The sequence below is a fragment of the Chlorocebus sabaeus genome, chromosome 22 (assembly GCF_047675955.1).
Source record: "Chlorocebus sabaeus isolate Y175 chromosome 22, mChlSab1.0.hap1, whole genome shotgun sequence".
In the NCBI taxonomy this organism is placed as follows: domain Eukaryota; kingdom Metazoa; phylum Chordata; class Mammalia; order Primates; family Cercopithecidae; genus Chlorocebus; species Chlorocebus sabaeus.
In genome coordinates, this window is record NC_132925.1 from 68037858 (window position 1) to 68053964 (window position 16107).

Sequence of the window (16107 nt, forward strand, 5' to 3'; positions counted from 1 at the left end):
AATAGACCATTAAAAGAAAGTCATAGGAATGTTAAAATCCATGTTGACTGGTTTTTACATTTACCCGGCAGCATTCCCGAGCTAGCGTTGGCATGGAGACTGGAAAAGGAAACTTTCCACAAGTCTGTCACTTGCTACTGTTTCTACTTAGTCCACTGTGAGTCCAATTTTAACATTTTTTTTTAAGTTGAAAAAAAGCGTTTAACTCCTTTTGTGTTTTCTGTTCATGACGTTTTTTAAACATGAGAACACGTGTGAAAAAGATTTTTAAAAAGCAGCCAAAGAGTGGGGTTTCCAAATATTCAGCTGTTTAACATTCAGATAATTGCCTGCCTTCCCCCCTGCTAGCCCCCACATTTCGTCTGCATGCTTTGGCATAGGGGAGCCCCACAGTCTGAAAGTAACTCTGTCCCAACTCTCCTTACTGCATTTATTAAAGAGGCTGAAAGACGCATCTGCTTTTCAATAGTTTGTGGTTCTTAAGAGACCAGGAAAGCCAGAGGTTCTGACTGTTCACGAAGAAAGTTGATTTCCCAAAACGGGCAAGCAAATTTGGTGTGGTCACATCTAGGTATCCTTGACATCATTTTTGTTGAGGGAAACAGGCTGCAATTCTTGGAGCCAGGCTAGGGTCAGAGATGGAGGGTAAATCTGCCACTTGTTCTTTCCTGGTGTGCCTGGAACCCACTAGACACTCAATTCATGTTTACATGAATGAACGAATCACAATAATGCCCTGTCGCATCTGTAAAACTGAAGGGTGATTTTCCTGGTCTGGAAAGTTAAAGAAAGAAGAGAGAGCTGCGTACCTAGGGCTTACGGGGCCTCAGGCTGGCACTTGAAACCAGGCGTTCTCATTTTCCTTTGGCATCACCCTGAACGGCTGTGCCTGGAGCCGGCGCGGGGCTGAAGAGGGGAGGAAATACATGTGAGGAAAATCAGAGGAGAGGGTCGGGAACAGATGTGGGCATAAAGGGAAGCCATCTGACATGAAAGAAACAAATAGGAGTTCTGCGGTTGGAAGGACAAATCCTTCCACGTCGTCGGGGATGTGGGATTGGGGCGATTTTGCTCTCCCTTTGTTCTTTTCCTCTGCCTTCCACGTTTCCAGGGTATGTGATTGATGTCTGTCTTCTCTGTTAAGTTATTCCACCGTGAGGACAGAGCCGGTGGCAGTACCTGGCACACAGCGGGCGCCCAGTACAGACCTGCTGAGCAAACGAATGGATTCAGGGGCTGCTGTGTCTCCCTCACCCACCCCCCGCCTCCTATGTGCCTGTAGCGCTGGGCACGTAGTAGGCGCCCCCTAAACATCTGTACAGCAAATGAGTTGCAAGTTTTCGGCGCAGAGCACGTGGAGTTTTGGAAACCAGGACAGCAAATGAGTGACTTGGAGACCACAAAAGCGATTCCGGCGCGTGCGAAAGGCGGCGGCTGGGCGACGGCGGAGGGAACGGCGCGGAGCGGGGCGCCCCGCGAAGAGCGCTGCCTGCGTGGCGCCCGAGGCGGGGGCGCGGGGGGCCGCGCGCAGCACGTGCTCGTCTGGGAACCTGCCGGGCCCAGGCGGGCGCGCGTGTGCGCTTGGGGCGTGGGGTGTGTGCCCGCGCCGTGCCCCCCGCGTGTGCTGCCGGGCGGGCGCCGGCGTGAGTCACGGCGGGGCTAGCCTTTATAACGGCCCCGAGGCTCGCGGGAGCCGCCGCGCCCGTCCGCCTGCCGCTCCGCGCTCCACCCAGCGCGCCCCGGCCCCGAGCCCCCAACCGCCTCCGGCGGCCGCCCAGTCCCAAGGGCGCCATGAGAAGCCCGCGCTGCGCCCCACTCCTGCTCCTCCTGCTGCTGCCGCCGCTGCTGCTCACACCCCGCGTCGGGGACGCCGCCGTGATCACCGGGGTAAGCGGCCCTGGCGCACCTGTCTGCCCCTGATGCGCGCCTGCGATGTGCCCAGGGGTCTTGGGACGGGGACCCTGAAGGGCAGGCTAGAGGCAAAGGGAGGGTCGCCCTGGGTGGGGACACCTGCCCCAGTCGCCCCTTGGTGCGCTTGGGAAAATGCCCAGATCCAAAAGCAGCAGACGGCTGGGGACACTGGGCGCGTCCTGGAAGAAAAAGTGACAAGGATGTCGCCCACCACCTTTATTACCACCTTCTCCCACTTACTTCTCCCTCATCACCCACAGCCTCACTCCTCGCATTTTTCTTCTGTTAGGCTGAAAGAAGTTTCTCTCTGAGTCTTCTCAAGTACTTTTGGAGGCGCTCCAGCGTCGAACCTTAAAATTTGACGGCCCCTTCCTGAAATGCGAAGGACCAAGACGAATTCCCCAAGTGCCCAGAGTCTTAATCCTACAATCAAAGAGTTTGCTCCCGATGCGTCCTCCGCAGAAACCCTTTGAAATCGCTTGGTCCAGGGCCATGTGAGCGCTTTGAAAAGCAATTGTGGGCGCTTCCTTCTGGGTTCCGGGGCTTTTCCCCACCAGGGTCTTGAGGTCTCCCCATAAAAGTTTTAAATTTCTAATTCCTGGCAAAGCACCTCCAGTGCTCCAGCATAATGATGGAGTAGGTTGCTGTGTAGATGTTTAAACTTAGAGATGTCTTCGTCTTTTTTGTAAGCAGGAACTAGTTCGGTTCTCTCCCACTCCCAACAATTTTGTGTGGATCTGAAGAATTGGGTTTGCAGTACAATAGTAAATAGTCTGGTTTACATTAACAAGGCGAAACTGCTATCATTTCCTGGTTGTTCAACTTCTTTACTGTTTTTTTTAAGCGAGGAATTATTTCACACCTTCATTAAATTACTTCAAATATTTAAGTGCACATAATAGGATTTACATAAAATGTCTATGTTTGAACTGTTGATACCTAGATAATAAAATAACATTTGATTTTAAAGGAAATGTCATTGTCTTGAGAAAATCAGGTCCTATTTTCTCTATATTAGTTATTAGGTTTATAGAATTTTGGAAGTCTTTATGCTATGACAGCATTTGTATATATCCAACAGATTTTTAACTGTAAGCTCTGTGATATTTATTAGAAAAGAGGTTTTTAAAAAAATTACTTGCATAGCTTTGCCAGTCCATGTGGTTGAAAAAAAGTTTTTGCAGGTCTTTCTAATAAATGAGAATTGAAACATGATTGAATTTTTTTCTCCCTCTTCTCCTGCTGGCTCATTTAAAGTTTCTCCTAATCCTCTGAGCCCAAGATCCCTTTGCAATATAAGTATCTTTTTGTTCCATTCACAGGACAACACTATCTGAATAGATTTGCAATGGGTTAAGGATGAAGGGCATTAGGAAACAGCTGTCTAATTAAAAATATATAAACCTGTGCAACTCTTTGTAAATTTTCCAAGAACTGAAGCTTTTGTTACAAAATAAAATTTTATCACATTGGCTGTCTATCTGTTAGAGAGGCTTAGACTGGGCTTATTATATAGTTATGTGTGCTGTTTTTGTTGTTGTTATTTTAACTCAGTGTTACAAAAAGAGAATTTTTTAAAATGTCTCTAAAGCAACAGGGCAATAAACTGCAGTTATGTCTCTATGACAGAAATCATCTGGATTCAAATGAAAAATTCAGTAACTTATCAAGATATATTGTATATAGCATGTTAAACATCCAGGTGATTGAATTTTAAAGGATTTTGGCTAGATGTTTGATTGTCTCATTAAAAAAACTCATGGGGCCTCAAAATTCAGGGTATTGAGCATCTGTTGAAATAAAATACTGGCTAAAACTTCCATCTTACATCTACAGTTTTTTGGATAGTGTATGTAGGTATTTTGAAATTGATTTGTATGCCCACATAGATTTGTTAAAACTATATTGTAAAAGATCATTGACTAGACATCTTATTTATGGGATGCAATGGCTACATTTACATGATTTCTGGCATGCAGATAAAAATTGGAAAGTTGAAACATTTATATATTGTCCTGTAAAATCCAAACACCTCATGATGAATCCAAAAACTCAAGGTGAAATTTTTACCTTTTATCCAGATACTTGTTTTAGATAGACTGAGAGATATATTCCAATAAGGGAAGTAAATGAACTTTAAAGTAAAATGGTTGGTTACTTTTAATGAGAAATAATGTTAAGAATGTGCCCATGTTTTTATGTCTTGAGAAGTTATGACTGTACTCAAAACTAAGAATTTTGAAGGACTGTTTTAGTTGTTTCCACTAATTATACATTTAAATTTGTGCCTAAATGATAGAGGTTTTAGTTTCTTACATATATAGTACAGGATGTTTTTATCTTATCACTACCAAAACAGATTACTGCCCACGGTTCAAACAAAGCATTCTATTTTTTGTTGGTTCTAGGAAAGAATAATAGTTCTTCAGATCTATTTTCATGCAAATAAATTTAGGCTTCATTATTTATTTCTATTTAGTAGAGTATGGAAATTCCTCCATAGTTGTTTCATTCCATTGTTTCCTCCATTGTTTCATTGTATGTATTTACAACTTTTACATTGAAAGCAGGTGCCTTGAGTAATTACTATTGACAATTGCACCTGTCACTTGCATTTCTTAAACTGATGGATCTTACAGGATTGTTAGCTGGTTTTGTAATGTGCATATATGTTTATCCTAAGCCAGTAATTTACTCTTTGCAGCTTATTCACCTGAAGGAAGAGTAACATAAGGCAAGCATCTTGGTCTGTCCATTCTCAACCTATGAGACTTCTTTAAAGAGAAAATAATGAAAAAGCAAGTCAGTGGTGTGAGAAACGTCAAGTCTCATGAACCAAAATGCAAATATTTGAAAGGGAAAATGAGCACTTCTAAAATTTACCTCAGTGCCTTTATGGGTCTGGAGTGTTTCATGCCAGATTTAGAGACTATTTAAATCTCTTTTTTAAAATTGGCCCCAATGTATTCTGCAGTTAATAGTCATAAAATCTTGTGATTGGATTTATGTAGTTCTTAATGGCCATGTGTAGTGTAAGACTGATATAGTCTTGTTCTTCAAGTTCAAAGCCAATTCAGCCATAAAGCGCTGGAAAAAGAGAGCTGATTTCATTTTTTAAAAACATCTTATGTTTATTTAAGATTTTCATAATCTAGGGGCTAGAATTTAGCCCAATTTCAAAAAAATAAGAAATAACTATTCTGATCAGATTGTATTGTAGATATATACAAGTAAATGAAGGTTATCATTTTTTAAAATATATGTGATTATTAAAGTTGAAGTGTTTAGATATTTAAAGGGCATTTTCACTGCCAATTTTTTATTTCCTTAGCCTGAGTCTTTCCTGTTATCTATATTTATCTGTTTGTTTATTACATTTCAGGCTTGTGACAAGGACTCCCAATGTGGTGGAGGCATGTGCTGTGCTGTCAGTATCTGGGTTAAGAGCATAAGGATTTGCACACCTATGGGCAAACTGGGAGACAGCTGCCATCCACTGACTCGTAAAGTTAGTATATATATGTGTGTATATATATATATATATATATATTTGTATTCATGGTGATTCTACTGTGATAGCTGCAAGCAAGGTCTGTATGACATGAAGGACCGGGTGATGTACTCGACAAACAAATGAATATTGGACGTTAACAAGGATAACAGTGGAAAACTAACCCCTCTCCTCTCCCCTTTCATTTCAAAGAATTGTATCCTCTGTCTTTCTTATTCCAGTGATAATTTTCATGTTATTGCTCTCATAGTGTTAGAAGCATTTTACCAACATAATTTCCAACACATGAATTTGCTTAAAATTTATTTAGAACAAAAATACGTATTATACTTTAGTATGCATCTTTGCAGAAATCGGAGTATAGAAGTTGTTGAAAAGACTGCTTTTAATATTAGATCTACTGATAAGGCATAAGCTCTGCGTTTTGGGTTTTTTTTAAGAAAATCGATTATACAATTACTCTTGTATGTTAGTTTAAACATTCTATATTTTGACTCTACCTACAGGATACGTTGTTCACAATTTTAGAGATTGATGATATTTAATTTTCCAACTTGCTGTATTATCTGTCAACTCAATATCACAGTGACCTAAACAATACTTTTGAAAAGTTAGTAACAATAATGGCATGATCATAGGATGGCAGGATTGGACAGGGCTTGAGAGGTTGTGTCCCCAAGGGTTGCAGACCCACCTGTCTACAGGGGTCGGGAAGGTTTACATTATATGAGGAAGCGGGTGGGTGGGAGGCAGAAGGCATGTGGAACTGGAGAGTTCTTGGCCTTCTGATTAAAAACCTTTGAAACACAGTGAGGCCTCAACAGAGCCCCCCAGGAATGCCAGGTTGCGTTGCCTTCCTCTGGTTCCACCTCCGCATTTTTCCCATCAGTAAAGTGCCTCCAGAGGCATTGCAAGTCCTAGGCCAGGTGGTTTGCAAGAGGTTGAGCTCAGTCTCTTCAGAGAGTTCTTTCTACACATTGTATACTTTCTTTTAAAAACAAGTAGAATGTTTTCAAAGCAAACCAAATTCCGTTTTCTGTCTTATTTTTTCACATGTGATTTAGGGTTTTAAAATGTAATACAGCCAAACATCTTTCCTGTACTCCACAGTCCCAGAGAATAGTTAATATTTTGACCTCCTCGGAGTGAACAGAATGAAAGAAATTGTGGCCCCTTGACCCAGGTTTAGCTCTGCAAGCCGTAATGTGGATTCCAGCTGTTTGGGCCTATCTAAAGACTGAATTTGCTTTTGGCTTTCCTGTGGTTGCCTTGTGAAATGCTTCCTGTTACATTTAAACCATCCCTCCTGTGGTTTTACCATGCAAGACTGCACTGTCATTAAAAAACATGACATGCATTGTTTATTCTTGGACAGAAGAGGTTTAAAGTGTTAGTTGTGTGTCTCAATGCCAAACTTCCCTAGAAGAGGGGCCACTGGCCCAGCTGCCTTTAGCATTGATCTTGTTATTTTCAACACCCTTATTGAATTATGAGTTATCTTTTGTACACTTAAGTCATTGTCTCTGAAACATTTACTCTTCACTTTCTCCTTTAAGAATTACATTGTTTTTGGCTTGCATAGTGGCTCACACTGTAATCCCAGCAATTTGGGAGTCTGAGGCAGGCAGTTTGCTTGAGCCCAGGAATTTGAGACCAGCCTGGGCAATATAGTGAGACTCCGTCTCTATAGAAACATTTTTTAAAATTAGCTGGGCATGGTGGCACATACCTGTAGTCCTAGTTACCAGGAAGGCTGAGATGGCGGGCCAGGGGGGATCAGTTGAGTCCAGGATGTTCAGGCTGCAGTGAGCATGATTGTATCACTACACTCCAGCAAGACTCTGTCTGGAAAAAGAAAAATTGTGTTGTTTTTATACAGTATTAGTATAGTTTCACATGCCCTAGATGTTAGAATCACATAGCCTGTTTACTAAAACAAGGGAAAAGTGACACTTCCCGTGGAACTATGTTTGTGTTAATAACAATCATAATTGCACCTTGTTAAATACTGTGACATACCGGATCCTCTATATTAAATGTTGTATATATACTTCTTATTTAATACAACAAGCCTATACACAACATTAAGCCTCAGAGGGGTTCAGCAACACAGGCCGTGAGTAAACAAGAGACACTCAACTTTATTCTTTGTGACACTCTATTGTTTATGTGGTCTTAATCATTACACGCTTCTACCTCCATGAAAGTAGTCGTTGAGTTTAATTTGAACACTTTTTAGTCTAATTAACCAAAACTGGTTTGTTTGGATAATAGAGACAAAATGATCACTGGAATGAGTGATAACAGTTCAGACTGGGAATTTGTGCCATCCGATAGTTTTGAGTGTTCCAGTCCTCTGCAATATTTAAAAGAGAACCGAATTCTTTCTCCCCAGTTCCTAGATAACTTCAGTTTCAGGTTTAGTCCAAGATTAATTTTGAAAGTAAACAAATGCAGTCTTCTTTCATAAGCCTGGCTACATCTCTTTGATTTTGTTTTTTTCATGGATCCAATAATGAAATCTTTAAATAACAGAGTATGGTTTTCAGATGCTCACTTGAAATGTATTTCTGGAATTTTATTTTCTAACTTTTCATATTGGTTGCTTTTTTGTCTTCAAATACATTTTCAAATGTTATTTTGACGACCTATTTTAAGAGTAGGTCCCAGAGTTGCTACTTGTTCCAGATGAAATTTACCTATTGTAGAAAAAAAATCTAGTTTCTTCCAGAATATCTCTCAGCTGTGTAGTCTTTTCAAAACAACGCAAGGAAAAAAAGTCTTTCCTCAATACATTCTGATGAACATTATGTACAGTATTCAATTGTGCTCTGAAGTTTAATGGCTCATTAATAGACAGTAAAAATGTTGACACTATATAGATTGTTTTTTCATTTTGTTTCAGCTTAGTCATTAGCCACCAAAAATCTGTTTATTTGGGTCAAGTGAACAGTATTTGATGAATGAAACTGAGAACCATAGGTAGGAGTTGATAGCTACTGAGGTCAGTTTACTGTTTTATTTAAGATGTACCAATTAACTTGTAGAGTTTACAGTCCCTGACAGGCTATTGTTTTATAATCGTATAGTTTTGAACTTTATATTTGATAATTTTAAGATAGAATAAAATATATGAGTTCACCTAGGAAACACAGTATGCATATTTTCTAAACACATTTTAAAGCAAATAATAGCTTTAACAGGTATTCATTTTTCTCAATTTTTTTTTTTTTTTTTTGAGACGGAGTCTCACTCTGTCACCCACGCTGGAGTACAGTGGCGTGATCTCAGCTCACTGCAAGCTTTGCCTCCCGGGTTCACACCATTCTCTCACCTCAGCCTCCCGAGTACCTGGGACTACAGGTGCCTGCCACCATGCCCGGCTAATTTTTTTTATGTGTGTGTATTTTTAGTAGAGGCAGGGTTTCACTGTATTATCCAGGATGGTTTCGATCTCCTGACCTTGTGATCCACCCGCCTCGGCCTCCCAAAGTGCTGGGATTACAGGTGCATTTTTGACAATTTTTTAACAGTTAAGAATGACTTACTGAATCATGCCTATAGAAGAAACTTTCTGTTTAAAAAAAAAAACAAAACAAAACAACAACGTTTCTATTAATGCCTCTACTTTCCAAAGTTTACATAGAAGATTAGCCATTTCCTTCCCATTTTGACTAATGTTTAGGTTTGAAAGCTTTGAACACTTTTTAGTGTTCAGTAATTATGCGACTAATACTTTAATTTTTACTGCATGTTGTTTTCTGAATTTGTTCAGTTTGAACAACTATGTTTCCTTCAAACAATCTTGTTTTAAATTTTGCTGCACTTTTTATGTGAACATTTTTAGCACCAGGATTTTTTAAAAACTTCACTTTAAAAGTTGATCAATATATTTTCCTTTTCTGAAGGAAGAAAATTCAAATAAAAACCTGGTACTTGTTTGTTTTTTTAACTTAATATTTTAAAAATTATTAGTGATTTCTATTTTAGAACCAGCCTATAACAAAACATTGTAAACATAATTATAATTTCAGAATATGAAGTTATTAAAATTTTAATATATTTTTAAGTAAAAAAATTTTAAAACATGAAAATATAACTAATGCAACTAAAAATTTGCAACAGATGGGGAAGAAAGCATAATATGCTAATTTTCTCATCTTTCCTATCATGATGTCAAGAGCTACTGTCTATTATTATTTCTTGGGATAGCATCATAGCTGTGTTTTATAGGTTCAATTCAGCAAAAGGGCTTACAAGACAGAAATAGGCTTTAGTCTAATACAGGTTTTCTCAACTTTGGTACTACATACTCTTTGCCCAGTTTCTCCCAGTGGTGACATCTTGCAAAACTATAGTACAATATTATAAGCAGGATATTGACATTGATACAGTTAAGGCACAAAACATTTCCACACTATAATGATCCCCCATGTTGCCCTTTTATAAGTGCTAATTTCTCTTTAAAAGTGCTGTAAAAGAGTAAAAATCATGCTTTCTCAAAGTGCTGGATGTTCTGCCTCGGTAACTTCTAGAATTTGCTGTTTGGAATTCTAGGCTATTGGAAACTTTGCATTGAGTGTTGGTTGATTCTAAAGTAAACCATGAAGTTTGGACTAAGGGGTTCCGGTGTGCATCTTCCGTAAGCACTTTCTCATGCATTTGTGATTATGAGACACGCCTGTTAGCTTTGTCACTCAGTGTCTGTAAATCTAGAAGTGAATGGGCCAGTCAAGAAATTGACAAGCATCTACTGAGTGTATAATATCAGAAATCATGGCTTTTGGCCAGGCACAGTGGCTTATGCCTGTAACCCCCAGACTTTGGGAGGCCGAGATGGGCGGATCACTCGAGGCCAGGAGTTCAAGACCAACCTGGGCAACATGGCAAAACCCTTTCTCGACTAAAAATACAAAAATTAGCTGGGCGTGGGTGCACGTTCCTGTAGTCCCAGCTACTCGGAAGGCTGAGATGGGAGAATCTCTAGAACCTGGGAGGCGGAGGCTACAGTGAGCTAAGATCACGCCATTACACTCCAGTCTGGGCGCAACAACAGAGCAAGACTCTGACTCACCAAAAAAAAAAAAAAAAAAGGAAAGAAAGAAAGAAAAAAGAAAAGAAGAGAAGAGAGAAAAGAAAAGAGAAAAGGAATCATGGTTTTTGTCATTAGGAGCTCACAGATCTGAGTGAACTGGGTTTGAATGAGAAAAAAGCACCTCAGTATCAAAGACCCTGCAGTTCAGTGTAATCATTATGTTAGGGTCAGTCAAGGCAGATCCAGATTGATGTTCATACGGTCTCGGTGTCCTTGATTTAAAGATTACAAAGTATTTTTTGAAAGTTTCACAAAAACAGATGACCTCGTGAACACACTACCAGGGTCCCTCCTCTAGGTCCTGGACTAGAGGCCTAAACATGAGAGGGGCTTTGGCCTCTTGGGCTTCATGGTGAGTCCATCTCTGAGTTTGGTGGTGTGAGTTACGTTTTGCCTGCTCAGAGCTGGGCAGGGTAGTGAGGGGAGCCTCGGGATCTGAGACGGTCATCTCACTTCTGCCCTTTGGGGAGTTTCTAGTCTCTGTTGGGCATTGCAGGGCATGTGATTGGCACAGAGCAAGTATTTCCTGAGTGTTTTCTGTGTACAAGACTAAGAGCTATATGCTCATGAGTAAAACGGATATGGTCCCCTCTTTAGAGAGTCTGGTGTCTGGGCTTGGTGGTGTTTGAGAAGAGAGCAAATTCTGGAAGAAAGCAGGACCGTGTTTGACTATAAGCATTGTCCCCTCCTAGCTGAGTAACCTCAGTCCAGGACCTTTGTTTCACCTCAGAAGGAAGTCACTTACCTCTGTCTCAGACAAAGCAAAAATCTGGTGCTGAGGTTTGGGATGACATTCATAAATGATGCCTTCTGAGAACTGACCCATGGCACATAATCCACGTGATTTTTCTTTTCTACCAGGCCCAAGGTACTGCCCACCCCATGTGACAGTCCAGAGAGTGATCATAGTGTCATGATGCAGAAAGCAGAAGGCTGTGGGCACCCGTAAGCAGCTGAAACAATTTTACTGGTGTTCTGTCTTGTATTATTAAGAGGGAAGCACCACGATGATGTACACCCTCACCTGTTTTGCTCATCGTTGTATGCTCAGCACTTAAGATAGGGCCTGGTATGTAGGTGGCACTTAGTATCTGTCGAATGGGTAAATGAAAGAAACATACTTGGTGATCTCCGTTTATAACAGTTTAACATGCTCATTATAGGTGTATTTCACTGACACATTTCAGGCTCCTTTTACTTGGATATAGCTCTCTGTGTCTGTTTTTCTCAGCCTCAGCACTATTGACATCTTGTGCCAGATAATTCTTTGTTGTAGGGGTTGTCCTGTGCCTTGTAAAGTGTTTAGCAACATCCTTGGCCTCTACCCACTAGATGCCTAGAGCATCCCCCTCCCTGCCCTTAGTTGTGACAAATGAAGACATTTGCAGACATTGCCAAATGTCCCCTGGGGACACAATCATCCCTAGTTGAGAATCACTGGCCCGTGCACCAGTTTTAGGCTTGGCAGAAAGGAAACTTAAGGTCTCAGGGTCAGAATGGGCTATAAAGGTAATTGATGATCACTTCTCATGCTATCCACTTATAATTGTCTAAGCCAGTCCAGCTGTACTCACCTCCTCTGATGTGTTCTTGGTGGCAGCAAAAGAGCCAGCCCTCAGTGTTCCCTTTGACACACAGTGACAGAACCATTCTGAGCGCAAGTCTCTATTAATCCAGTGGCGAACATGTCTGCATGTAGATGCTGTCATTAGAACCTGGGAAGTCATGACACAGCAGGAGGACAGAGGAACTGGGATGGCTTGGCTGTATCTTGCTCCACTAGTTCACTACATACATACCCTGCCCTCCCATTGCCTCTTTTTCTTCCCTTTGTATTTATTGATCTCAATCATCTCCCTGGCCCTTCCAGAACAATTTTGGAAATGGAAGGCAGGAAAGAAGAAAGAGGAAGAGAAGAAAAAGGAAACAGGAGGTAAGAAGAATGCGAGTGTGGTACCACCGAAAGACATGCCCAGAAGAATTAGCCTTTACATTGTTGCACTACCATAGAGTTGGGTCTGTCCTATCAGTTCAGCGCCGATATAAGGTTGGAATGGTTCTGCCACTGTCTGTAGACAGCTTTGGTAATCTATGTCGATATCTATATGATATATACAAAGAAATCTATCTGGAAGGCATCTAAACAATGCATTTCAGCTTTTCTCATAAGGACAGATCATTGATGTGGGGTGGCCCGTTTTGGTGGAACAGAATAAGAAACACACTAGAATGATGTTGAATAAAGCATTTGAGTTTGGAAGCAGGAAGAACACATCCCCTGCCATGTTTAAACTATGGAAACATCTCTGAGATATGAGTCTGTAGTCACTCGTCTCTCTCACTTTAGCCTGAATCAGAGTCACTTGCCATCTGATTTCACAGACGCTCCAGGCCTGGGATTAAACTTTCTCCATATAACTTGTAAGACAGGCAGATTCTCAGGAAGGTGCTGTTCCTTAGGGGAGGGAAAATAACATTTGCTGTCTTTATTCTAGAAAGCATACATATTTGGAGTGTACACCATTTGCCGCTGACACAGACAACCACCATGCTCGCTGTCGGTTGACCCTCCTCAACCCAGCTTGGCGGGTGACATGGGCTGGGTTCTTAGAGTGACTCTCAAATGAAGCAGACCTTTCACTGCTACGTGGTTTGTTCCATTTATGCAAATTGAGCTTGCCTTCTTCCCTGATTTTCCTCTGTTCCTTTTAAAGTTTTTTCCCAGCATTTTGACTCCTGGCATCTGTGTGCACATGTATGAATTTATATATTGCTCATTGATGGTGAGTTTATATTTGCTTATTGCATAGACATGGTCATGCCCATGATACCAGCTTCAAGCTTAAGGAGCTTCAGTGATAGGATACCATAAAAAGAAAGAAATGAGAAAAAGTGAAAGGCAGTACAACTTGAGGACTAAAAGCTTGGTCTCTTGGGCCCACTCACTGCTGGCCAAGCTTCAAGTTTTAGATAAGTGCCCTTGGCCAATATACCAGTCTCTCTTTGCCTCATTCTCTCATCTGTAAAATGGGTACAATTAAAGTGCTTGCCATCTTTACAAGGTGATTGTAAGAATGGGAAAGGATAATATATAAAAAGTACTGAACAGGCCGGGTGTGGTAACTCACACCTGTAATCCCAGCAGTTTGAGAGGCTGAGGCAGGCAGCTCACTTGAGGTTGGTAGTTCCAGACCCGCCTGGCCAACATGGTGAAACCCTGTTTCTACTAAAGACTACAAAAATTAGCTGGCCGTGGTGGCATGCACCTGTAGTCCCAGCTACTCGGGAGCCTGAGGCAGAAGAATCACTTGAGCACGGGAGGCAGAGGTTGCAGTGAGCCAAAATTGTGCCACTGCCCTCCAGCCTGGGTGACAGAGCAAGACTCTGTCTCAAAAGTAATAAATAATAAATAAAAAAAAGTACTGAGCGTATTGCCTAGTGGGTAGTTAATGCTCAGTAAACACTAGTTGTTATTTAAATAACTATCTCAAGAATGGTTTGGTGTGTTTGTTTTTGAAACCTTTCCAGCTCTGACTCCGTTTTCTTTTTTATTTAGGTTCCATTTGTTGGGCGGAGGATGCATCACACTTGCCCATGTCTGCCAGGCTTGGCCTGTTTACGGACTTCATTTAACCGATTTATTTGTTTAGCCCGAAAGTAATCGCTTTAGAGTAGAAACCAAATGTGAATAGCCACATCTTATCTGTAAAGTCTTACTTGTGATTGTGCCAAACAAAAAATGTGCCAGAAAGAAATGCTCTTGCTTCCTCAACTTTCCAAGTAACTTTTTTATCTTTGAGTTTTAAATGATTTTTTTTTTTTAATCGGGAATTTTACTTTTGGATAGAAATATAAAGTGTAAGGCATTGTGGAACTGGTTCTCATTTCCCTGTTTGTGTTTTGGTTTGGTTTGGCTTTTTTCTTAAATGTCAAAAACATACCCATTTTCACAAAAATGAGGAAAATAGGAATTTGATATTTTGTTAGAGAAACTTTTTTTTTCCTCACCATCCCAAGCCCCATTTGTGCCCCGCCACACATACACACACACATACATACATACATACATACATACATACAACTTTTGGTCCCTTGCCTCTTCCACCTCAAAGAATTTCAAGGCCCTTACCTTACTTTATTTTTCTCCATTTCTCTTTCCTGCTCTTGCATTTTAAAGTGGTAGGTTTATCTCTTTGAGTTTGATGGCAGAATCGCTGATGGGAATCCAGCTTTTTGCCGGCTATTTAAATAGTGAAAAGAGTTTATATGTGAACTTGACACTCCAAACTCCTCTCATGGCGTGGACGCTGGGAGTGCTGCCGGACCCTTCCTAAACCTGTCACTCAAGAGGACTTCGGCTCTGCTGTTGGGCTGGTGTGTGGACAGAAGGAATGGAAAGCTAAATTAATTTAGTCCAGATTTCTAGGTTTGGGTTTTTCTAAAAATAAAAGATTATGTTTACTTCTTTTTCTTTTTATAAAGTTTTTTTTCTTAGTCTCCTACTTAGAGATTCTAGAAAATGTCACTTGAAGAGGAAGTATTTATTTTAATCTGGCACAACACTGATTACCATTTTTCAATCGGTATTAAGTTGTAATTTAAACGTTGTTTGTAACCGAAAGGTCGATTGTAATGGATTGCCGTTTGTACCTATATCAATATTGCTGTGTAAAAATTCTGTATCAGAATAATGACAGTACTGTATATCATTTTATTTTAATGGTATATCCTTATTTTTGTCATGGGTGTTGTCAGTTTTTATTATAAGCAGATTTCTAAATAGGCTATGTCCTAACATGGAGAAAGACCCCAAGGTTGGTAAAATAGCCCCAGAGATATGTGCATTTTCATCTTACATACAGCAGAATTCTGTTTGCATGGATTTTAAGGTAGTTCAAAAAATAAACAAGGTGTAAATCAGTGGGGTTTTGGAGCGTGAAGGAAAAGGATGCCATGCAAAACTGATGGTAATCAGGAATGGACTCATGGGAGTTAAGTGTATTGACTTGGCAAAGAGTGATGGGAGTGTGTGCCTCGGGTGGTTAGGCAGGGTGCTAGGTGCTACCACATGGTGATGCCAATGTAGGCTGGCCTTGAAAAGCCACCAAGTATTGTAAATGGTTTCAACGTCGCAAGTAAACAGTTTATGAAATGTGTTCAACTGACTAAACTTGCCCATGCCAACCCACCAACCATTTCCAAACACAGAAACTGTCCGTTTTGTAGTTATTGACTCAGCCAGGGTTTATGATTGCACATTGTGTGTAATTTTACCCCTTGAGCTAATGTGTCCCATAAATGTATGGGATTTTGCTGTGCTAATTACCAAACTTGATCAGAAAAGTATTACTTTTGGTTGTTTAGTTTGTGTTCAAGAAACATTCCTCTGCAAGTTTGCTGAAGAAAATTCAACTTCAACAAGGGGAATTATGAGTAAAGAAATGCACTCTGGCAATTTTGTTCTTTGTTTTCATATAATGTTCAAGACTTTCGAGGCTGCATTGGCCAGGTGCAGTGGCTCACACCTGTAATCCCAGCACTTTGGGAGGCCAAGGCGAGAGGATCGTTTGAACTCAGGAGTTTGAAACCA

At 40.7% G+C, this 16107-nt stretch overlaps 1 protein-coding gene and 1 long non-coding RNA gene across 2 annotated transcripts; one reads left to right on the top strand and one right to left on the bottom strand.

Annotated features, from left to right (window-relative positions):
* Positions 1-416: 416 nt before the first annotated feature.
* LOC140709779 (uncharacterized) lies at positions 417-1468 on the bottom strand. The gene is made up of 4 exons (XR_012090502.1): positions 1321-1468; positions 990-1208; positions 810-906; positions 417-626 (listed from the first exon to the last, which is right to left on the bottom strand). It is a non-coding gene; the product is annotated as an uncharacterized lncRNA (long non-coding RNA).
* A 215-nt stretch (positions 1469-1683) lies between these two features.
* Positions 1684-15231, top strand: PROK2 (prokineticin 2). Its single transcript, XM_007984995.3, has 3 exons — positions 1684-1887; positions 5294-5419; positions 14074-15231. The coding sequence occupies exons 1-3, from the start codon at positions 1792-1794 to the stop codon at positions 14176-14178; spliced, it is 327 nt and encodes a 108-aa protein (XP_007983186.1). The 5' UTR covers positions 1684-1791; the 3' UTR covers positions 14179-15231.
* Positions 15232-16107: the final 876 nt, after the last annotated feature.